The sequence below is a fragment of the Trachypithecus francoisi genome, unplaced genomic scaffold, assembly GCF_009764315.1.
Source record: "Trachypithecus francoisi isolate TF-2019V2 unplaced genomic scaffold, Tfra_2.0 Lachesis_group1, whole genome shotgun sequence".
Classification (NCBI taxonomy): Eukaryota; Metazoa; Chordata; class Mammalia; order Primates; family Cercopithecidae; genus Trachypithecus; species Trachypithecus francoisi.
Window position 1 is genome coordinate 63,841,475 of NW_022681454.1, and position 26,128 is coordinate 63,867,602.

At 35.3% G+C, this 26,128-nt stretch overlaps 1 protein-coding gene across 1 annotated transcript; it reads left to right on the plus strand.

Annotated features, from left to right (window-relative positions):
- The first annotated feature begins 13,277 nt into the window (after positions 1–13,277).
- LOC117085535 (14-3-3 protein zeta/delta-like) lies at positions 13,278–15,372 on the plus strand. Its single transcript, XM_033214530.1, has one exon. The coding sequence runs from the start codon at positions 13,380–13,382 to the stop codon at positions 14,115–14,117; it is 738 nt and encodes a 245-aa protein (XP_033070421.1). The 5' UTR covers positions 13,278–13,379; the 3' UTR covers positions 14,118–15,372.
- Positions 15,373–26,128: the final 10,756 nt, after the last annotated feature.

Below are 26,128 nucleotides of genomic sequence, written 5' to 3' on the forward strand. Positions count from 1 at the left end.
ACATTTCTAACTAAAGTGTTAATTTCAATATTTGAGATTGAGAAAATAAATTACATTCATTGGCTTAGTAAAATTTTTGAAATTCTTCTTTCTTTCACCCTTTCTTTTTTCAATTTTACATTATTTTAAGTTCCAGGATATACGTGCAGTTTTGTTACACAGTAAACGTGTGCCATGGTGGTTTGCAGCACCTATCAGTCCATCACCTATGTATTAAACCTAGCATGCATTACCTACAGGCCTATAGCTAGGCATACACTCAATTTTAATAGTTTGTAAAATCTAGAAATATAGCCAAACATAGAGTCAACTGATATTTGACAAGAATGCAAAACTATACAATGAAGAAAAAAATAGTCTCTTTAACAAATACCAGTGGGCAAACAGATTTATCAATATTCAAAAGAATAAAATTGAACCCCTTACCTCAAGCCATATATAAAAATGGACTCAAAATAGATGATTAAAAAAAAATCCAAATGTAAAAGCAAGAACTATAAAATGCTTAGCAGGAAGAATATGGGTATAACTTTCTAACCCTGAATTTTGCAAGGTTTTTAGATATGACACCAAAAGCAGAAGCAACCAAATTAAAATTGATAAATTGGACTTCATTGAAATTAAATTTTTTGTACATCCGACAACACCATCACTGAAGTCTGAAGAGAAACCAGACTTTGGAGGATATAGTTGCAAATTACATACATGGTAAATGACTTGTGTAAGAAATTTATAAAGAAAGCTCACAGCTCAATGATAAAAAAAACAAATGACCCAATCCAAAAATGTGCATAAGATCTGAACAGTCATTTCTCTAAGGAATATGTAAATGTCCAATGAGGACAAATGAACAAATGTAATGTCCAATAAGAACAAATGAGAAAAATGCTCTGCATCATTACGTTCAACATTATTACAGGAAAATGTTACTAAAAATCACAATGAGATACCACTTGACTCTTACTAACATGGCTATTATCAAAAAGATAAATAATTAAAAGTGTTGGCAAGGATGTGGAGAATTTGGAATCTTCATACTTTACTTGTGTGAATCAAAAATTATTCAGGCGTTTTGAAACAATCTGCCAGTTTATCAAAAGTTTACACATAGAGTTACAATATGACCCAGCAATTCTACCTCTAGTAGTATACCAGAGACAAATGGGAATGAGTCTATACAAAATTAATACGTGCGTGTTGATAAACAACATCTTAACCAAAACTGGAAGGAAAACTACAGTCATCATTGATAAATGAATAAACAATATGATGTAGAATATTATTTGGCAATAAAAATAATGAAGTCTTGATGCATGCTATACCATTAATGAAACTTTTAAAAACATTATACTAAGTATAGATGTCAAACAACAAAGATCACATACCGTGTAAGTCCCTTCATATGAAATGCTCTTAATAGGAAAATCGATAGAGATAAAAAGTAGGGGAGCCGAGCGCAGTGGCTCACGCCTGTAATCCCAGCACTTTGGGAGGCCGAGGCGGGAGGATCACAAGCTCAGGAGATGGAGACCACGATGAAACTGCGTCACTATTAAAAATACAAAAAATTAGCCAGGAGCGGTGGCGGGCGCCTGTAGCCCCAGCTACTCGGGAGCTGAGGCAGGAGAATGGCGTGAACCCGGGAGGAGGAGCTTCCAGTGAGCCGAGATGGCGCCACTGCACTCCAGCCTGGGTGACAGAGCGAGACTCTGTCTCAAAAAAAAAAAAAAAAAAAAAAAAAAAAAAATGTAGGTTAGTGTTTGCCTAAAATGGAGGATAAAGAATGGCTAAGGGTACAGTGTTTCTTTTGGTGGGTGATAAAATACTCTAAATCGTGTTCTAGTTGTTGAGAAATTCTATGAATATACGATTAACCGTTGAATTGTATATTAAAAACTTTTTTTTTGGAAGACAGGCTTCACTTATCACCAAGGCTGGAGTGCAGTATTGCAGTCTCCACTCACTGCAGCCTCAACCTCCTGGGCTCATGGCATCCTCCCACCTCAGCCTCCCAAGTTGCTGGGACTACAGGTGTGCACCACCACAGCCAGCTAATTGTTCATTTTGTTTTTGTTTTTGTTTTCGTAGAGATGAAGATTCACTGTGTTGCCCATGTTGATATCAAATCCCTGGGTTTAAGCAACCCACCTTCCTGGGTTTCACAAAGTCCTGCGATTACAGACGTGAGCCATTGCACCCGGCCATTGAGTTGTACACTTTAAACTGATAAATATATGATATGTGTTTTGTATGCCTACAAATTTTTTACACACAAAAGTATCTTGAATGGTGACATCCAAGAAATGGTAATTCAGCTGTATAATTACTTTATCTTCAGTTCTGTGTCAAGGAGACTGCAGACAAAGAAGTCTCCATTTGTCACTGTACTTGACAATTCACAAACGTCTTACATGACTTAGGTGTCTAGAAAACACAAGTTCAAGTCTTACTGGGGAGTAAAACACTTGTAATTTTAAAAGACACATTAACACACACTTGTAAGCATGAGATCATCTGCCTTTTCTTGATCCATTTGCCATCCAGAAACTGATTGTTCAGATAATGTATTTACTTTGACATTACTATGGTTTGAATGTGTCCCTTCCAAAATTCAGGGGTTGCCAATGTGACAGATTGTGAGGAGGGGCCTCTTAGAAGTGATATCTCCTTCTTCGTGAATGGGATGAAGGTCTTTATAGAAGAGGATTCAAGCAGCATTCAGCAGGCTTGCTTTTCCACCACATGAAAATACAGGATTGGTCACTTTTGCCATTCCACTTTCACCATGTGAGGATGCAGCAAGAAGGCTTTCCCTAGATAGCAGCATCTTCCTCTTTAACTTGCCAGCTTCCAGAACTGTGAGAAAACAATTTCTATTCTTGGTAAATTATCCAGTCTCATGTATCTTGTTATAATAGCAAAGCTGTGTAAGCCAGATGTGTTGGAGTTTTCTTTTAAATTCTTGATGATTTCTCCTTAGTTAGAAGCAACAGCAATAGCATAGAGAAATAAGCATTGCAATTAACTAGGATGCCTGTGAAATGTACTTCAGTTTTGCTCCCCCTACAGTTGAGTTGTTACTTTAGGTAGAGGAGTTGTGGAAAGGTGCTGGTAAAATATAGACATTGGATTAATATGAAGTGAATTGAGAACTGTAATGAAGTGAATTGAGAACTCATATGAAGTGAGTATTGAATAAACTTGTACAGAGAGGTCATGCAGTGACTGTTCTAGACCTTTAGTTTCCATTTTCCTTGATCTCAATAGACTATCTAGTATTAAATTTGAACTTTTTAATACATGTTGCACTACCGATGGATTGTAGAATTTTTTGACAGGATAGATCAATGCATAAAAGATGTGCGCAAAGATACATTTTGGACAGATATGGCACTACTAGGAAACAATTATGAGGATATTCTGAATGTCATGAAAATCTTTGTAAAAATTTGGTTTTGAACAAGAAACTTAAAAAAATATACAAAATTTGAGGTTTGATGTCATTCTTGCACATGCCGGTGGTCTCAGTGGTGAGCTGCTGACTGAGCTACTAAAGCATCCTTTTGTACAGTTTCTGCTTCTTTCCTGGATACATACTGGAGAAATATAGTGGAGGACTTCAATTACCTCTTTCCTACATGCATGTTGTTCTGTCAAAATTTTATAATCAAATAGCATAAATGGAGAACACTACATATATATATATATATATGTATATATATGCGTTTTCTTTTGACTCTTGGTTTCAAACATTCAATAAGAAATGGGATCACTTTTAAAGTGTGCCATCAGGGCCTGATGTGGTGGCTCATGCCTGTGGTCTCAGTTCTTTGGGAGGCTGAGGTGGGTGGATCATTTCAGGTCAGAAGTTTGAGACCAGCCTGGCCAGCACGGTGGAACCCTGTCTGACCTAAAAATGCAAAATTGGCTGAGCATGGTAGCATATGCCTGTAGTTTCAGCTACTCGGGAAGGCTGCCTCATGTTGAACTCGGGGTCAGAGGTTGCAGTGGGCCAGAATCACGCCCCATTTCTTCAGCTTGGGTGACCGAGTGAGACTCCGTCTCAAAAAATACAGTAAAAATGTGCCATCAAGTTAGAAGTTTTAAATTCATGGTACAAGAATTACCATAGATGTGCTTGAAAGAAACACACAGATGACCTTTTTCTGAGACAAGCTCTGTGTTGCACAGGCTGGAATATGGTGGCATGAGCATGGCTCACTTGTAACCTCAACCTCCCAGGCTCAAGAGATCCACCTGCTTCAGGTGGATCCACCTGCTTTCATGTGACTGGGACCACAGACGTGTGCCACCATGACCAAATGATATTTTCACTTTTTATCGAGAGGAGGGGGAATTTAACATTGTTGCCAGGTTGATCTCGAACTCCTGGGCTCAAGCGATCTTCTCGCCTTGGTGCCCAAAGTGCTGGGATTACAGGTGTGAGTTTTTTTTTTTTTTTTTTTTTTTAAGAGACAGTCTTACCTCATTTTGTCATACAGGGTTGAATGACTTTCTAAAATTGCAGAAAGCATATTAATATAAATTTTGTGTAATTTTTGTAAATTTGTAATTTTGTAAATTTGAAATTTGTGTAAATTTCTGCAATCTAAAATTGCAGAAAGAATATTATGTTCTTGCTGTTTATAATATTGTGGTCATACCAAAGAGAAAGAGTATTTCTCCCTAGATAAAATTACAAGTAAAAAATTTATGTTTTACTTTTACTCATAAAAGGTATTGTAGAATCCAAAATGTTTTTCAAACTGGTTTTGTCTTTGATTGGCTTTTATAATCCACACTTCACAAGAAGAAATGCATTTAACCTTTAAGAATAACTTAGTCAAAAAGTATAATGTTACCTTGCCTTGCACAACCTTTAACTATTGCAAATGATGTTGTGTCCTTCCCCTTTGTCCAGTATTTTCCAAATGGTAAAAAGTTTAAACATTTAAGCTTATACTGAGAAACCTTGGCACATTTCAGCAGTTTTGTCTTGCTTTTGGTGAAGAGCACCTGATCTCGACTTTACAGACAATGTATTTACTCTAAATTACACTTTTATAGACACAAGGGAAAGTGTAGCTTGTGAAGGCACTCAGGAGCCATAAAATGTGGTCAATCACAATAAATAACATAAGCTAAACAAAGTATTCACACTTTCATTTTTAAATAAGGAATTTAAGATCCATAGTAAAAGTTTAATGCTTGGAAGAGACACAAATTCAAGATGATAAAAATATTAATTAGAAAATGCACAACATGCCTCAAGTATGTCAACACTGGACTCCACAAAGAAGGCATAACCATGAAAATAACACTGCCTTTATTTTGGGCTCTCAAAATCAAAAGTAAGATTAGAACTAATATATTTAATCTATCATAGATATTTAGTACACTCCATGCACTAACATTTTCTTTAAAAAAAAAAAAAAAAAAACGCTAGTATTGTACAATGTTTCTGTGTTTTACATTATTTTTTCCCATAGTTGTTGAAAATTTTAGCCTCAATTTGAAACGTGACCTGCATAATAGGCTATAAGTTGTCAATCATTCTGTTTCTTTGGAAAAGTACAATTGTGATATTTACTCATTTTCCCAGATAGCTAAAAGGGAAAATAAGAAAAAAAAATACACTGGATCTGCAGTTAAGTTTTTGATAATACCAAGGATCAAAAACAGATAAAACAACATTTGTTGAAGATGAAAAGGTATTACACTGGTCTTAATAGAGATGTTGCCATCTCTGGGTAAGGATGCTGACTGAGCCTGTTCAGTTTCTTCACCTCGATGTGTTTTCTCTTCTACGACAGACCTCCAAGAGACAAGATCCATGTAGTCAGCCACACAAGGTCCATTTGACCTTTCTCATTCTTCTCTAGTCTTTTCTCTGTGACTTTTGAGAAAAATGCTCAGTTCACAATATTAGCTGCCTGCTTCTGATTGGTAGGAGGTATATAATAAAAATACTCCCACCAAAGCACTCAATGGTCTAGACTTGATACTTAAAATTTAATTTTCAGCATTCCTCAACAAGGATATCTTGAGGTAATAGAAGATATTTTGGTAAGTGAAAATAATTCCTGCTTGAAACACAGCTTATTGAACTCAAGATTTTATTTCTTTGAGTATTAGGCAGTTCTCAATAAATTGATGTATACTGAAGAATGATTCTAAAGAGGTTAGGGATATCCTTTTTGGGAATAGATTTAGAAAACTGAAGGTACTCTCCAGCTCTACAATTCTGTATTAGAAACAATAGGGAAATGAGAAAGTGCCTTTATATTGCAATCTAGTGGATCTCTTGGCCGGGGACACCTATCTAACCTGCGTAGTAGTTGAGGAACAAGACAAGCTCCCAACCACATGAAAATCAACTTGAAATAACATCAAATTCAGCCTGATCAATATATTGGAAACCCATAGCTACAAAAAATTAGCTGGGACAGGCGGTACACGCCTGTATTCCCAACTACTTGGGAGGTAGAGGCAGGAGGATCACTTGAGCCCAAGAGGCCAAGGCTGCAGCGAGGTGTGGTCATGCCACTGCACTCCAGTCTGGGTGACAGAGCAAGACCCTGTCTCAACAAAATGAGACAAAAACATCGACTGCATTCCATATTCAGGTTCTGTAACAGTGACATGTCTACTGAATTATTTTTATTTCTTTTAGGAATGTCTATATCTATGGATTGTCACTACTAAAAAAAAAAAAAAAAACTGTGAGCTTGACAAAGAGAATAAGATCATACTTTTCTTTTTTTTTTTTTTTTAAAGGAAATGGGATTAGTTTTACAGTGAAGAACTCTGTAAGTTTTTGATTGGTAGTCTGAAGCCCTACCTTTCCTTGTGCCTTTTAAGGTAAGTTATATAAATATAAAATCAAAAAACTGTATGTTTTATAGGTGAAATGATAAAATGCAAAGATAAAATGATCAATAATCTTACAAATATGGGGGAAAGTCTGCTGTTACCGGATCAGATAGAAGCCTGTGGCCATCACTAATACAGGACACTGTAGGAAGTCATACGACCATGAATTAGTGAATTTCAGATTTATTTAAGCAATTAGATATACATTTTCCATATATTCATTTTTATCTTATAAAAACTCAGCAGACGTCTTCCTAATATCTCGATAAACAAAGACATAGATTGATGAGGCACACATATATTTCTAGCACAGTTGTGTAGCACTGAGGAAATTGCATGTCCTTGTACAGATCAGTTTCCTTATTAAAAATGAAAATATTTATTTCATATTACTTAAAGGACTCGTCACAGGTGAGAAATACATTATCTTTATCTCCAGATGCAAAAAAAAAAAAAACCCTGTATTTTGAGGTTTTTAATAATTATGCATTTCTTTATTAAGTCCTCACAAGTCCGTTTTAAATACATAAAACCCGATTAATGCTTGGAGATATATGTAATTAGTCTTTACTTTCTAAAATCTATTTTCCTCCATTTAAAAACTCTGCCAAAACTAAGGGTGAGCACAAATTTTTATTTCCACAATTTATGAAAACATTCCAGCTGCTATTTGCAAATATTTCTATAAACAATATTCTTCAGTTCTTAACATAACCAAAAGCATTAGTGGGTACCAGAAATTCAGACATTCTCTCAAAAACATCACATTCACTTGGAAAGCCAGAGTTCAGGAACCAGTTTGCTAAATAGTAGAAACTAAAATGGATGCTCCTGGGAAACCTTTTTCCATGGATATGTTAAGATTACTTGATTCTGGGGATAAAATAGTTGTTTACATGTATGTCTTTAGAGAGAAAATAAATGCATATTCAATCTTATAGTGCGTTATTTTAATGGCTAGATGATGTTAGAGACAGTCTCCTCTCACTTTACCTTTCATATATATGTGTATGTATGTGTGTGTATATATATACTATATAACACAAATTATTGATACAAATTATATTATGTACACGTTAGTGTAATTATTTCATTAATGCACAGATACTTTCTAAAGCATTGGCTGTATTATTCCAACGTATTTTGGAAAAGTACACAGTCTATTCACATAACAATAGTCTCATTATGCTGTCTGTTATTTTACTCATTCAGGGAGACCCACTGCATTGTCTAAGACAATGGGGAAACAGAAATATGGCTAATTAGAACCGAATAGTATTTAGTATTTTCTCTCTCAAACTCACCAAGCTTTGATTTTGTTAAAGGATCCCACTGAAAACCTGCTAACCTCCTGTCTAAGGTAACTATCATTATCATTATAGAATAAACTGAGACGCCTGTGAGACACTAAGAATAGGGTCACTGAAACTAAGGAATTCATTACTCAACACATAAGACAGTATAAACCATTTCCTCAAAAACTATTTATAAAGTGATTAAAATACACCAGAGGTAAGTGCTGGATTTGCAGAGAAACAAATTTAGGCACCTTTTCCACTCCCATAGACTTGAAATTCTATTTGGAATTGTAGAATAAAAAGCATGTCATAAAATGTGTATAAAATGTTTTAGAAAGGAAGGACCACAATGCTTACAGAACGTTCAGTAGGAATAGTAAGTACACCAGCGACACTGATCATAAAAGTGAGACCTGAATGATTTGCAGAAACAGGTGAAGTGAGAGGAAGACACAAAATGAAAGCAGGTAGAGTAGTAATGATAGTTCAGTTCCAAAGATTCCAAGTTTAGTTTAGCAGGAAGAGGTTGAATAAAGAGGCAGATTTCCTTAGAGAGATAGTTTGGAATCAGATAACAGAAATACATTTGAAACATGTGAGGAAGGCATTGGGGAGACAGAGGGAAAAAAAAAAAAAAAATGAGCTGGGGAAAGATATGATCAGACTTCACTTAAAAAAAGCCTTACGCTGTAATCCCAGCACTTTGGGAGGCCGAGACGGGCGGATCACGAGGTCAAGAGATCGAGACCATCCTGGCTAACACGGTGAAACCCCGTCTCTACCAAAAAAAAAAAATACAAAAAAACTAGCCGGGCGAGGTGGCGGGCGCCTGTAGTCCCAGCCACTCCGGAGGCTGAGGCAGGAGAATGTTGTAAACGCGGGAGGCGGAGCTTGCAGTGAGCTGAGATCCAGCCACTGCACTCCAGCCTAAGCGACAGAGCGAGACTCCGTCTCAAAAAAAAAAAAAAAAAAAAAAAGCCTTAAGATACAGTGCCTGGTTTTGACTGCAGAGGGCTAAGAGTATGCAAAGTAGCATTTAGGAGATGGATGTAAGAGTTCAGGCAACAGTTGATAAAATTATTCAAGAATATTCTTATCCGAGATGACTATGACTACTCTAATAATAGTAGTACAAATCTTATAATTGCATTGTGTGGGAAAAGCAGTTAATAGAGACAAAACTGTTAAAATATATTTGATACCTAGTCAGTGATTTGAATTAATGTTGACTAGTAACATTATTGCTATTTCTTGTTACTAACACTATTAATTTCCTAATATGTGCCAAACACTTCAGATCAGGGTCAAGCAGAAGGAAGCCAGGTATGGAGAGAGGTTCAGATACCCCATAAAATACAGTAATAGCTAACTTTCAATTATGTACAATACAACTTTGATCTAAATATTGTGTTAAATATTTATGAGATATTCTTTAGTTTTATATCCTATGTAGTTTTCCTATAATCACCTTTACTAATTTTTTTTGCTGTAAACCTGAAGTTACATTTAATGCTTATATAGCAAATGTATGTTAAAAATGTGTTCATTATACTCTAGTTTATGAAGATTGTTTGGTAACTCCAAAATCAGTACTTCGGCCGGGCGCAGTGGCTCAAGCCTGTAATCCCAGCACTTTGGGAGGCCGAGACGGGCGGATCACGAGGTCAGGAGATCGAGACCATCCTGGCTAACACGGTGAAACCCCGTCTCTACTAAAAATACAAAAACTAGCTGGGCGAGGTGGCGGGCGCCTGTAGTCCCAGCTACTCGGGAGGCTGAGGCAGGAGAATGGCGTAAACCCGGGAGGCGGAGCTTGCAGTGAGCTGAGATTGGCCACTGCACTCCAGTCCGGGCGACAGAGCGAGACTCCGCCTCAAAAAAAAAAAAAAAAAAACAAAATCAGTACTTCATTTTGGTATTAGGCATATACCAAATGGCTTAGCTATAGATGACCATAATGATCACTGCTGTCTATGCTTTGTAGTTTGTCACTGAAAAGTTAACAGTAAGTTGAACAAAATTTAGCATCATCACAATTTTGGAAAATTTTCAAATGCCTTATTATTTATGAACTATCAGTCAGTCCAATAGTTAAAGAATTTACAATGCTAGCAAATATGATAATATTCTGAATATATGTGAAAATGTCACTGGAATTTTTTTTTTTTTTTTTTTTGATATGGAGTCTCGCTCTGTCGCCCAGGCTGGAGGGCAGTGGTGCGATCTTGGCTCTCTGCAAGCTCTGCCTCTGGGGTTCACGCCATTCTCCTGCCTCAGCCTCCTGAGTAGCTGAGACTACAGGTGTCTGCCACCACACCCGGCTAATTTTTTGTATTTTTAGTAGAGACAGGGTTTCACCATGTTAGTCAGGATGGTCTCGATCTCCTGACTTTGTGATCCACCCACCTCGGCCTCCCAAAGTGCTGGAATTACAGGAGTGAGCCACAGTGCCCCGCTGTCACTTGATTTTTTTTATGGAAGAAATGCTTAGTAATTTGTAATTAGAAACAAGTTATATGTAATTTCTAAGCAGAACTAGCTTAGTTCTCATATATAAATGATTGCATATATTTGATTTTTTGTAAATCATCAGCTGTCAGACTTAACTTATGGCACAAGTGAATAAAAGTAAATTATCTCCAATTTAATTGATTTAAAAATAAAAAGCTTAATACTAAATTCTGTAGATGGAAGTGAGTATAGTAAATACATTAATAAAAAAGGTGTAGATGATTAATAATTTATTATTATTCTTTACGTTAGAATTGTGACTGCTTAACAATTACTTAAATGTTTGAATTTATCACTTATTATCTTATTTGTCTAAGTCACTATGTGTGAAACATCATGATTGCGTTTAATCTAATTTAATGTAAAAATAAATAAAAAATAGGTTGGTGCAAATGTAATTGAGGTTTTTGACATTACTTTTTTAAAAACTGCAATTACTTTTACACCAACCAAATATTTCATTTATTTAATTAACTATTTATTTATTTATTTGTTTTCACTTCAGGTTTCCATAGTTCGGTTACTTAACCTGTCCTGTCCTCATATCCTTACCAGCTTTATGGAAGGCATTTAACTAGGTGATCTCTTTGTCATTTTAGAATTCTTACAAATATGCTATAATTTGAATTTGACTCATATGACAAAGTACTTTTTTTTTTTAACTTGCACTTTAAGTTCAGGGGTACAAGTGACGGTTTGTTCCATAGGTAAACTTGTGTCATAGGGATTTGCTGTACAGATTATTTCATCACCCAGGTATTAAGCCTAGTACCCACTAGTTGTTTTTCCTGATCCTCTCCCTCCTCACAACTTCTACCCTCTGAAAAACCCCAGTGTGTGTTGTGGCCACGTGTTATCATCGTTACGGTCCCTTATCTGTATGGTTCTATGGAAATTTGGTGACAGGAAATCAGACACATTAGTACCAATACTCAGCTGTATAAGTGGGTATCAGCCAAACAGGTTGAAAATGATCCAACAGAAAACTAACTCTTTCACCATTTGTTATTTAAAAACTCAAAATCTAACTTCATGACATTACTATCCCAGTCCTGGGGAAAAATACAATAAACTATAACAGTTTGCGTTTTATCATACACAGTCACATCATTTATGGCCAGAAACAAACTGCCTTTGTTTCTAGTGTAGTTAACGTTGCACAGATAACTTCCCAATAATTTTCTGGTTTGTCTGTCTCCTAATTTGAATGTTACACCTACACTTTCTCCTAATATATAGATATTTCAAATACAACTAAAAAATAACAGCCCTTCTTTTATTATCAGTGACTGTATTTTCTATGGGAATAAATCCCCAGTCTTTATTATGAAGTGTTAATGCATTTTGTGATAGAGTGTGGCCTGTCCTTCCTCTATTCAAGAATCACCACCACCCCACTCCCTGCTGCCCTGGACACCACGCCCTATCACACTCTGTGACTTGACTATTTCGCTAAAAGAACATGTTCTATCATGCATTCTGGTTTTGAGGGCTGGAGTGGGGGATATGCAGGTTTTCTTTATCCATGGTGTGCCCTTTCTATTTGTCCACTTAACAATCTTGTATTCATTCTTCAAGCCTCAAGTCACATACCACTTGTGGAGCCTTCACTTTTCGCCCCAGAGGTGCTTCTTTCTCTGAGATCTAAAGCAATTTTAATGCAGTTTTACTGTAATGGTAATTTGTTATCTAGAGAACACTGTCCTTTTCATTGCTTCATATTGTGTATTGCTCATTTTATTTCTAAGACTTACAACGAATAATTATTCAGAAATTCATCGAATCCTAGGTCATCCAAAAACCACAGCTTTCATAACTCATGGTGGAGCCAACGGCACCTATGAGAGGATCTACCATGGGATCCTTATGTGAAGGAGGCTTCCTTTGTTTGCAGATCAACCTGATAACATTGTTCACATGAAGGCTAGGGGAGAAGCTGTTAAACTGGACACAAAAATGATGTCAACTACAGATTTGTTCAATGCATTAAAAGCAGTCATTAATGATCCTTCATGAATGTACAGGGTTTTTTTTTTTTAACTACATAGCATGTATTGATGAGTTCTTACATGAAGACCAGGGGAGCAGCAGTGACTCTGAACATGAACACAATGCTGAGTACATATATGTATTTTTTAATGCTTGAAGACAATCGTTAAGAAACCATTGTATCACAATCTGTTTTGTGTGTGTGTGTGTGTGTGGTTTTAATGGAAACATTTGACAGAGGTTTTAGGATAGTGTATACGTTTTGAAATAGTTGAAAAGTGAAATAAGAGAAATTGCTGCTGATGGTAACAGAAGGATTATGAGGAAGATTGAGAACAAACCTGAAGCAGGGAACCATGAATGTTATGACAGTACTGACTAATTTATGCAGGTCTTTCAGTAAGAGAGCTCATCAAATGTTATATTTTAAATAAATTGTATTTTGTATTTTGAAGGTATACAAAGTGATGTTATGGGATATAAATACAGAGTAAAAATTTTACCACAGGGAAGCAAATAAACATGTCCAGCATCTCACATTAGTTGCACATTTTCCCTTATCTTTAAAACTCTTTAAAAATAATTCATTTTCTGCTACCATCCTCGCTCATTACCCAGCCTGTGGTCCACTCCCACCACCAGCTGGAACCCTGGGGACTACGACATCCCTCAAACCTTGCTTCTAGGAGACAAAAAGAACATCCAGTCATGGATAAAAATGAGCTGGTTCAGAAAGCCAAACTAGTCGAGCAGGCTGAGCGATATGATGACATGGCAGCCTGCATGAAGTCTATAACTGAGCAAGGAGCTGAATTATCCAATGAGGAGAGGAATCTTCTCTCAGTTGCTTACAAAAATGTTATAGGAGCCCGTAGATCATCTTGGAGGGTCATCTCAAGTATTGAACAAAAGACGAAAGGTGCTAAGAAAAAACAGCAGATGGCTCGAGAATACAGAGAGAAAATTGAGAGGGAGCTAAGAGATACCTGCAATGATGTACTGTCTCTTTTGGAAAAGTTCTTGATCCGCAGTGCTTCACAAGCAGAGAGCAAAGTCTTCTATTTGAAAATGAAAGGAGATTACTATCGTTACTTGGCTGAGGTTGCCACTGGTGATGACAAGAAAGGGATTGTGGATCGGTCACAACAAGCATACCAAGAAGCTTTTGAAATCAGCAAAAAGGAAATGCAACCAACATATCCTATCAGACTGGGTCTGGCCCTTGACTTCTCTGTGTTCTATTATGAGATTCCGAACTGCCCAGAGAAAGCCTGCTCTCTTGCAAAGACAGCTTTTGATGAAGCCATTGCTGAACTTGATACATTAAGTGAAGGGTCATACAAAGACAGCACGGTAATAATGCAATTACTGAGAGACAACTTGACATTGTGGACATCGGATACCCAAGGAGGCAAAGCTGAAGCAGGAGAAGGAGGGGAAAATTAACCGGACTTCCAACTTTTGTCTGCCTCATTCTAAAATTTACACAGTAGATCATTTGTCATCCATGCCCTCCCACAAATAGTTTTTTGTTTACGATTTATGACAGGTTTATGTTACTTCTATTTGAATTTCTGTATTTCCCATGTGGTTTTTATGTTTACTATTAGGGGAGTAGAGCCAGTTAACGTTTAGGGAGTTATCTGTTTTCATCTTGAGGTGGCCAATATGAGGATGTGGAATTTTTATACAAGCTATAAATGTTTGGCCTAGTACTTTTGGTACATTGTGGCTTCACAAGGGCCAATGTAAAACCACTTCTGTGTTTAAGCAAAGAAAATTGCCTACATATTGGTTTGTCCTGGTGGGGAATAAAAGGGATCATTGGTTCCAGTCACAGGTGTAGTAATTGTGGGTACTTTAAGGTCTGGAGCACTTAGAATGCTGTGGTAGAAACATACCCCATGGACACCACAGGTTAAACCATGTGTATCTGTGGAACACTCAATCTCAATGTGCACATCTTTGACTACAACTGCAGAAGTGTTCCTTTAGACAAAGTTTTGACCCATTTTACTCTGGATAAGGTCAGAAACAGTTCACATTCCATTAGTTGTAAAGTTACCTGCTGTTAGCTTTCATTATTTTTGCTACACTCATTTTATTTGTATTTAAATGTTTTAGGCAACCTAAGAGCAAATGTAAAAGTAAGATGTAGTAAAAATAAATTGCTTGGTATTGATTACTTCATGTATATCAAGCACAGCAGTAAAACAAAAACCCATGTATTTAACTTTTTTTAAGGTGTTTTGCTTTTGTGATTTTTTTTTTTTTTGATACTTGCCTAACATGCATGTGCTGTAAAAATAGTTAACAGGGAAATAACTTGAGATGATGGCTAGCTTTGTTTAATGTCTTATGATATTTTCTTGAACAATCCAAGCATAATTGTTAAGAACATGTGTATTAAATTCATGTAAGTGGAATAAAAGTTTTATGAATGGACTTTTCAACTACTTTCTCTACAGCTTTTCATGTAAATTAGTCTTTTGGTTCTGAAACTGCTCTAAAGGAAATTGTATGTTTTTTGAAATGTATTCCTTATTCCCTCTTGGCAGCTAATGGGCTTTTACCAAGTTTAAACAAGAAATTTATTGTAACAACAAAACTACTAATATAACTACTGTTTCCATGTCCCATGATCCCCTCTCTTCCTCTCCACCCTGAAAAAAATGAGTTCCTTTTTTTTCTGGGAAGGGGGGAGATTGATTGGAAAACAATGTAATATGTTCCATTTAAAATTTTGGTATATGGCATTTTCTAACTTAGGAAGCCACAATGTTCTTGGCCCATCATGACACTGGGCAGCATTAACTATAAGTTTTGTGCTTCCAAATCACTTTTTGGTTTTTAAGAATTTCTTGATACTCTTACAGCCTGCCTTCGATTTTGATCCTTTGTTCTATTTGTCAGGTGCACAAGATTACCTTCCTTTTTTAGCCTCTGTCTTGTCACCAACCATTCCTACTTGGTGGCCATGTACTTGGGAAAAGGCCGCATGATCTTTCTGGCTCTACTCAATGTCTAAGGCACCCTGTTTCCTTTGTTTGCACCCTACAGACTATATCCCTCATCCTATTTACTGTAACAAATCTGTCCTTAGTTGATGAGATTGTGTTTATCTCCCTTTAAAACCCTACCTATCCTGAATGGTCTGTCATTGTCTGCCTTTAAAATCCTTCTTCTTTCTTCTTCCTCTCTTCTCTAAATAATGATGGGGCTAAGTTATACCCAAAGCTCACTTTAACAAAATATTTCCTCAGTACTTTGCAGAAAACACCAAACAAAAATGCCATTTTAAAAGAAGTGTATTTTTTCTTTTAGAATGTAAGCTCCTCAAGAGCAGGGACAATGTTTTCTGTATATTCTATTGTGCTAGTACACTGTAAATGCTCAATAAATATTGATGATGGAAAAAATAATTCATTTTCATTAAATCAGAATGACATAATGAAACTCTAATTGCCATTATATTTAATGCCTTCCAAATTTTTCATGCTAACATTTTGTCCCTATCACTGATAAATTTTAAACTAACAGAGCTTTCAAATTTGACTTTTAAAAATTATTATAAAAAGAAGATACTAGTATACATGTAGCTATATTCTTTGTTTTATAGCTGTGGCTGCTTTTCTTTGAAACGAAATATAAAATCAAAAAATAATTGACTTGAAAGAAATAAGTAGTCAAAATGTCTCCAGCCAGAAATACGAGGCTTCCATATAGCAGTTTTTGGTTTTGACATGGTAAGCCAAATACTGACACGCATTCTTATTCTTTGTCTATTAGTCTATAATTATTTCAACAGCAAAACAAATGGAAGTACAATGCCTCAAATTAAAATATTGAGCACCACTTAGATTCTAAAAACCACAATACAAAAAAGAGAGTAATAATTGCAAATGTTTACTGAGAACCTCTTTATTGTGAGAATAATTCCACCAGGTATTCTAAGATTCAAACTAAATACAACCAGTTTCATGCTTTTAAACATTAATCCACTGATGTAATGTCAATACTAACTCCTGATCAATACTAACTTCTTATCAGCTTTGTCTGGAAGTGGACCTGAACCTTGCCATAGATTTGTTTCCTATCTCTAGGCTTTGATACTATTTTGAACCTTGTATTCCACATCCATTACTACTTTGAACCTTGTATACAACATCCATTAATAATTGTTATAGCAGATAATTAAACTTTGTATTCTCAAATTATACATATGTGTATATATATGTATATATGTATATATATCTGTGTATATATATGTGTGTGTGTGTGTGTGTATGTATATTTCCTTTTGGCTTTAACTTCTTCCACTCTCTAGGCTAGAAATACTTGTTCTCTCTTAAATTCTCTCTTCACATCTTGAAAACTTATGCATCCAACAAATTCTAGTCCATAAACCAAAATATCTATAATCACTTTGAAATAAAATATTTTAGTTTTCATCCATGTTATGTGGCACTCATTTTAAACTTCTGCAAAAAATTTTCACATATTTATCTTTTCTAGTTTATTCTATACGTTGTTGTCTATTTGATTTTATTTTAGCTGTAGAGAGAATGTTACATGGTTATGGATCATTCATTATGCTCAGGCTATGAAGTCTTAAGAAGTCTTCTGGACTGAGTTTGTCACACACCAAAAAGCAACCAAGTACCTGTACCAACTGCACACAACCTCACCTGGTTCCAGTTCTGCTCTCTGCATGTGCTGGCGTGCATGAAAATTCTTACTCTATTTGTCATAAAATATTGCTTTTTTGGTTATCAAAAGTTTGTTAAGTCCATAAAGAAAGAAAAGATATATTAGCACTCTTTGAGATCTAAGGCTGGTAGGCATGACACCGGAGATCATTCCATTTAATTCCACATCTATGCATTAAGTTGTGGCAAGATTCTCCTCTACATTTCATAAAACCTGTAATTCCTGATTTATTTAAATATTTTACTCTTGGTTAAACATTAAGTATTGTGTAATTATAATTTTAGAAAGCCTCAAATAATTGAATTTTTATGCTTACAAGTGTATATTTTTAAAGTTTAAAAAAAAAACAAGATTCACTGGAATTTCAATCTGTTGATTTGAAATCAGAAAGACTAGATGTTTTCACTGTGCATTTTAACAACATCTTCTGTATAAACAAAATACAATCAAACAGAATGTATGTGTTTCTGTCAAAGAAAATCAAAGCAAGGTCCTTGTTAAAGATTGCAAGGCAGATGTTATTTTGACTACTGAAGTAGGGGATAGAGACTACTGTATAAACTGAGCTCAACTCCAACTGAAACAAAGGTACTGAGGTTTATAAAGAGAAAACTGATATGAATAAAAAGGAAATATGAGGAAACAAAAATGAGGAAAACAAGGGACTAGTAGGACTATATGAAAATAGAATATTACATAAAAAGGAAGTGGAAAATAATTGCTAATTGCTCAGGAACATCAGCTAAATAGCGTATGTTTTGCAGTCTGGCAGGTTCATGCTATTTTCAGCAAAGTCTCAACATGAAGGCTGGGGTCACTTTTCAGGACAAATCCATCACCTAGTGCACATATAAGCTGAGCTAAACTTGGCCAAGTCTCTTAGCATGGTGTTTAGCCAAGTCTTTTGTGTTACACAGAAGTTTAAGTTCACATTTTATATGAAATACACAGTATTTCCTCTTGAAAATATTCTTTGTTTCAAAAATGCTAGATGGTCATAACTGGCTTCCTGTCTAAAACTATGCAACTTGGTAAACTATTTGTTTAGAAACTCTAAAGATGTTTTCCTCACATGGCCTTAAGTGTGCTTGAGTTGCCATTTTTGCCTTAGTGGTGACCCTTTGTAATTGGATAGTAATACACAAAACAAAAGGAAAAGCTGGTTCCTTTTAGTTAGGAATGATAGATGGAGCCCAAAAAGTTTAGTCCACTCCCTCTAGATTATAAGTTTACAAGATTTCTCTTCTGAACTAAGATGGCACACTTCTTAGCCTTACCATGTCAAGTTAGATACTTCCAATTACTTTAATACCTGGCATACTGAGGATATACAAACCAGAAATGTATATAGTCATTTTACTTACTATCCTCTCATAACACAGAAAAAAAAAATTGTAGATTGAACAAAGAACCAAATATTCTGTACAATAATTTTTAAAGTCTATGCTGGAGAAAGCATGATAAACGACAAAAGCTCTTTAAATCTTGCCTTTAAATTTTGGTCATTATAGCCTTTAAATTCAGAACAAGAATTGAAAAGCAAATCACAGAGAAGAAAGAAACCAACTTAAGAGCAGTTCTTTTGTCTGATGAATATATCTGAACAGTTGAATGAAAAAAAAAAGTATAATAATAATTTATGACACATGGCAAATAATTTTACAGTGCTCATCTATAAATAATATTTTTAACAATAATTGGTGATAAAACTAAGTATGATAATGTCTAGAAAAGAAATATGCCCTGAATATTTTATTAAACTGAACATATAGTCATTCCATTAAAAAGAAATAATAGTGAAATACCAGGAAGGAAAAACGTAATGTATTAATGCTCTTTAATTATTTTAATGTGTTTTTTTTAAAGGGGTAAACCTTACATGTAAATATTAGCCTAAGTCAATAATGAAGCTCAACATGTACTATGGAAGCTAAATACTAGTTTATTTATATTTTCTTAAAAAAAATCTCGAAATGTATTAATAACTTTGTCAAAATAGATCTTCTTTGCAATTCTTAGACCACATAGTCAGATACATAAATTTATATCTATCCATAGGAGATCAAAGAATACTTTCACTTTGGTTGGTTTAATTTTGAAAAGTCTTTTTATGTAAAGTGATATATACATGTATACTTAGGAAAATATGTACATATAAAGGTATACTTGATAGACAGTCATCAAAATCCCAAAGTATATTAAATTCAAAAAATTATAATAATACTGTGCATCTGTCTTTTTGATATTGATTTAGCAAACTTTTAAATGTCTCAGCCATTAACAATATGTAAACACATAAACTTTAAGTAATCACATAGAATGACTGAATTTATGTAACATTCTTCATCTCTGTGATAATCTCTTTTATTTTTATTTTGAATATGATACTTAAAGACAGGAATGTGCAAGCACCACAGAGGTTGAAGGCAAAAATCAAATAATTGTGAAGTTAGTCTTGAAAATAACATATAAAGCTGAGTCTATCTATGTCAAGGACAAATTGTATATGTAGGAGTTTTCTATATTGATTCCTGAGCAGAATGCTACATTTCCTAAAAGATAAAACAAATACACTAATTGAAAATGTCCTTCTTATATTCTTTAAGTATATTTTTAAGCATATTCTTTAAAATACATATTATTAAAACCCAATAATCTTCATAAAAATTACTGAATAACAGTGAAGAGTTGGGCCTTGGGAGGGAAGTGTCTTCCTGCCTCCATACCCTTGCAGTCACTCCAGTGTTCTCTATTGATGAAGCTTACCACTCAGACAGCTGGCAAATGAGGAATGTTTACAGGGTCCTGATTCAACATCACAAAACTTTATCTGCACCTGGTGAACAATCCATTGAAAACTGGTAAACAAATTTCAAACTGCTCATTTGTTAGTATCCCCAAAGTTCTTGTACCACTGGCCATTGAATCTTAGATTCAGATGAGTAAGAGACATGGCTTTCTTTAGAAAATAAGGTTTTTGTAAGTTGGGGCATATAGAGTTTCCAACAAGGATGAGCTTAGAGTTGGCCCACAGAATTTTCAGTCCCACTGGTGGTCTGTTTCCTAATGTCCAAAAGTATAATAAGAATTGAGATCCTAGTAAGTTTCAATCTGCTCTTCTGGGCCCCTGTGTACCATTCACCTATCACCTGTCATATGCCCAACAAACCAGCCCTGGAGTCTCCAGTTATCTGGTGCTTGGTCCGTAAATAAATATTAATTTTATCAGTGCAAAATATAAAAATGTATCAGTGATTTTACTGTAAATCCCTAGTTATTAATCTGATTAATCACTTTCTTGGTTTATAATCCAGTCAGAATTTTGTTCATATGCTGTCCTCAATTTTTCATGTTGCATTTTTTTCTATAGATTCTTCTGTGGTATAGATATTTTACAAAAAAACAAATAGTTGCTAATTGAAAGAGATCTACAATCCTGAGTCATCATGACTGTGGTTCAGAGTGACTGGCAAAGGATATAAGGTTAGCCAAGGTCAGATAAACTAGTAAAAATTAATGAACAGTCCTTGGTCAGATAAGGTGATCTTTGTAGTTGAATTGATCAATCATAATGAGGACATGCAAGTTGCAAGAGCTGGGATAGCATGAAATAAAAATGGAAACAAACACATTGAATCAGATCACAAACATTTCAAAAAAGCATGGAATCAGTTGTTAAGATCAAGCAAACAACTAGAAACATGAGAGCTTTAGAAGAAAAGCAAGTGATGAGGACAGCTCTAATGTAAGTTGTTGACAAAAAAATATATATGTTTTCATCAGTTTATTGGCAGTGTCTAGAGCATTAGATGATTTCTCTTGGGGGCAATATTTCATATACTTAGGGAGCCAATTTCTAATTTCAAAAATAAAAATATCTATTTTATTTATTTTATTTATTTTTCCATAGGTTATTGGGGTACAAGTGGTATTTGGTTACATGAGTAAGTTCTCTAGTGGTGATCTGTGAGATTTTGGTGCACCCATAACCTGAACAGTAGACACTGCACCTTATTTGTAGTCTTTTATTCCTCACCCCTCACCCCCCCACCCTTACTCACAAGTCCCCAAAGTCCATTGTGTCATTCTTACACCTTTGCATCCTGATAGCTTAATTCCCACATATCAGTGAGAATATATGATGTGTGATTTTCCATTCCTGAATTACTTCACTGAGAATAATAGTTTCCAATCTCATCCAGGTTGCTGTGAATGCTGTTAATTCATTCCTGATTATGGCTGAGTAGTATTCCATCATATATATTTGCATTGGTCCACGATTTTGCAATTGCAAATTATGCTGCTATAAACATGAATGTGCAAGTAACTTTTGTATATAATGACTTATTTTCCTCTGGATAGATACTCAGTAGTGGGATTGCTGGATCAAATGGTAGTTCTACTTTTAGTTCTCTAGGGAATCTCCACACTGTTTTCCATAGTGTTTGTACTAGTTTACATACTTACTAGCAGTGTGGAAGTGTTACCTGATCACCACATCCATGCCAACATCTACTGTTTTGTTTTTTTTAATTATGGCCATTCTTGCAGGAGTAAGGTAGTATTGCATTATGTTTGTTTGGTTTTTAGAATTCATGCTTCTTATCCCATCCCGTCTTTGTCTTATGTTAGTGACTCTTTTTTCTCTGCATATTCAAATCGTGCTTATTTATAATTTTTATTCTGTCCAGTTTCAGTGCCACACACCTATAATTCCAAAACTTTGAGAGGCCAAAGTGGAAGGATTGCTCGAGCCCAGGAGCAACATAACGAGAGCTCGTCTCCACAAAAAATTGAAAACATTAGCTGGATATGGTGGCATGAATCTGTGACCTGTTCAGGGGGCTGAGATGAGACAATTGCTTGAGCTGGGAAGGTTGAAGCTGCAATGAGTTATAATCATATCACTGAAAACATACCACTCTGAGCAATACAGCAACACCCTATCTCAAAAATAAAAATAAAAATAAAACACAAACATCTCATTCTGACATTTTTCTCTATCTGCAAATCTTGGATGTAAATCTTTCTATTGTATATGATTATTTTCTTATATGATTTGCTTTAGGAAATTTTCAACAGGTATTGATTTATGAACACTCTGCATGTAAGACCATGTCTTCACAATTTTTTTAATTGACTCTGCTTTAGTCTAGGAAGATCTCTAGTTCCATTATATTTGTTTTATTTTAGTTTTTTAAGCCAGAATTCATTGCACTCTAAATTGTATTCTGTACTTCCAGGGACTATGTCTCATTTGGTTTCCTCCCAAAAGTCATTTTTTTTCATAGCTTTTACAAGGATCTAATCATAGAATTCCCTCTAATGTTAACACTTGGTGGACATAATGTCTTCATTTTATGCTAGTCTGCATATGTTGATCAATGTAATTTTTTCTTCTGGAAGTATATATTTCTGGAGCAGAAGAAGTGGGAAAAAATTGAATCACTTATAATCATTTCAGTATATTACACTGTATGAAACACTGAAATGTATGTATTTTTGTACATGTAATTTGAATAGTGGTGCATTCTTTTTAAATCAATTATTTTTTAAAAATTTTTTATTGCACTGTAGTCAGATATGTCTAAAATAAATACTTTAGAATTTGTTGAGATCTCATCTGTGACCTTGCCTGAAGCCAAGGTCAAAGAAATTTATAAAATTGTGTTAGTCAATTTTCACACTGCTGATAAAAACATACCCCAGACTGGGTAATTTATAAAGAAAAAGAGGTTTGATAGACTCACAGTTCCATGTGGCTGGGGAGGCCTCACAATCATGGTGGAAGGCAAAAGACATGTTGTACATGACATCGTACATGGCGACAGGCAAGAGAGAAATGAATGCCAGCGGGGAAATGCTAGACGCTTATGAAACCATCAGATCTCATGGAACTCACCCACTATCGCAGGAACAATATGGGGAAAACCGACCCCATGATTCAATTATCTCCCACCAGGTCCCTCCCATAACACATGGGGATTATTACAATTCAATGAGATTTACATGGGGACACAGAGCCAAACCATGTTAATACTCTCATATACTCCTTCAGGGTTTGGGAGACAAATAGCGCTACTTAACTTTAATGTGCATCCAGAGTCAGGATAACTTTTTCTCCCCAAAAACATACATTAAAGCATTTTCCAGTAGAATTTATGTGGAATGGGAAAAAAAATAGCAACATCAATCTGCTTCTTGCTATAAAATTGAGCCATTTAGGGAAGGTTTTGCTTTCCGTAACTACTTTTCAGGTATGTTGTGACATTGAACATATGTTTGTAAAAGACAGTTTACACTAATAATTATTATTTTTATGTAGCCATAATTTAGATGAGCATGTCTTATTCCTTCTCTCTTTCCTCAGAAGACTGTTGCTACACTCTTCTCATAACCATAATATGAAAACACTACATAATTTGGCATGATTAAAAATAGGATAATAACAATTTTTTAAATCTCTGCAAACTGTGGTTAACCATAATCAGTAATAATGCAAAAAATACAAAAATTACAACAATCTTATGAGATAGTCACAGGGATATTCCAGGCCCTTCTGAAAGCTACAAATTAGCAAAGCACTTTATAATCAAAACTTTTGAGTTAAACAACAACAGTTGCCTTTATTAGTAAGAAGACGGTCATTCAAACTGCACAAGAAACATCCTCCAGGTTGAGGTATAAACTAAACATAAAAACGTATTAAAACTTTGACACTAAGACAATTATAGAAAGAGTTTACAACAGAATTTTTAACTCACGTAGATAATTGATATATTTATTAATTTATTTCTTCTTATTATTATACTTTAAGTTCTAGAGTACATGTGCATAACGTGCAGGTTTGTTACATATGTATACTTGTGCCATGTTGGTATGCTGCACCCATCAACTCATCAGCACCCATCAACTCGTCATTTACATCAGGTATAACGCCCAATGCAATCCCTCTCCCCTCCACCCTCCCCGTAATAGGCCCCGGTGTGTGATGTTCCCCTTCCCGAGTCCAAGTGATCTCACTGTTCAGTTCCCACCTATGAGTGAGAACATGCGGTGTTTGGTTTTCTGTTCTTGTGATAGTTCGCTAAGAATGATGGTTTCCAGCTGCATCCATGTCCCTACAAAGGACACAAACTCACCCTTTTTTATGGCTGCATAGTATTCCATGGTGTATATGTGCCACATTTTCTTAATCCAGTCTGTCACTGATGGACATTTGAGTTGATTCCAAGTCTTTGCTATTGTGAATAGTGCCACAATAAACATACGTGTGCATGTGTCTTTATAGCAGCATGATTTATAATCCTTTGGGTATATACCCAGTAATGGGATGGCTGGGTCATATGGTACATCTAGTTCTAGATCCTTGAGGAATCGCCATACTGTTTTCCATAGTGGTTGAACTAGTTTACAATCCCACCAACAGTGTAAAAATGTTCCTATTTCTCCACATCCTCTCCAGCACCTGTTGTTTCCTGACTTTTTAATGATTGCCATTCTAACTGGTATGAGATGGTATCTTAACATGCTTTTGATGTGCATTTCTCTGATGGCCAGTGATGATGAGCATTTTTTCATGTGTCTGTTGGCTGTATGAATGTCTTCTTTTGAGAAATGTCTGTTCATATCCTTTGCCCACTTTTTGATGGGGTTGGTTGTTTTTTTCTTGTAAATTTGTTTGAGTTTTTTGTAGGTTCTGGATATTAGCCCTTTGTCAGATAAGTAGATTGCAAAAATTTTCTCCCATTCTGTAGGTTGCCTGTTCACTCTGATGGTAGTTTCTTTTGCTGTGCAGAAGCTCTTTAATTAGATCCCATTTGTCAATTTTGGCTTTTGCTGCGGTTGCTTTTGGTGTTTTAGACATGAACTCCTTGCCCATGCCTATGTCCTGAATGGTACTACCTAGGTTTTCTTCTAGGGTTTTTATGGTATTAGGTCTAACATTTAAGTCTCTAATCCATCTTGAATTAATTTTCGTATAAGGAGTAAGGAAAGGATCCAGTTTCAGCTTTCTACTTATGGCTAGCCAATTTTCCCAGCACCATTTATTAAATAGGGAATCCTTTCCCCATTTCTTGTTTCTCTTAGGTTTGTCAAAGATCAGATGGTTGTAGATGTGTGGTATTATTTCAGAGGACTCTGTTCTGTTCCATTGGTCTATATATCTGTTTTGGTACCAGTACCATGCTGTTTTGGTTACTGTAGCCTTGTAGTATAGAACTAATATACTACCATGGTAGATACTTTAACATTTTTCGCATAAGTCAGAATTATTTTTTTCCAAATCTATCCCACAAAACATGTAACAAAAGATTGGTTCATTGTGCGGTGAAACTAGTAAAAATTATCAATCAAAATAACAAACAGACCAATATGAATATAGGTCATAAATGAACAGGCAATTCACATAGAAGACAGCAAAAGTCACTGATACTTAGAGAAATAAACTTTACGTCAATGAGTTCTTTTTCCAGAGAAGATTTACAACTTAAATGAATCTAAGAAAATTTTTTTTGATGAAGTGCAACTTGGAATAACGTTTTCACATTAAATGTGAAGATACTCTTTGGCTCCATAATTCTACTTTTGATCCCATTTTTCCATTTTTGCTTTGGTTGCCTCTGCTTCTAGGGAATTTCTCAAGAAATTTTTTGCCCAGACCAATGTCCCGGAGAGTTTTCCCGATGTGTCCCTGTATTAGTTTTATAGATTGAGGTCTTATATTTAAGTCTTTAATCCATTTT

Excerpts from the sequence above, each read along its gene's own strand:
- LOC117085535 (XM_033214530.1), top strand. The coding sequence starts at position 13,380 with ATGGATAAAAATGAGCTGGTTCAGAAAGCCAAACTAGTCGAGCAGGCT.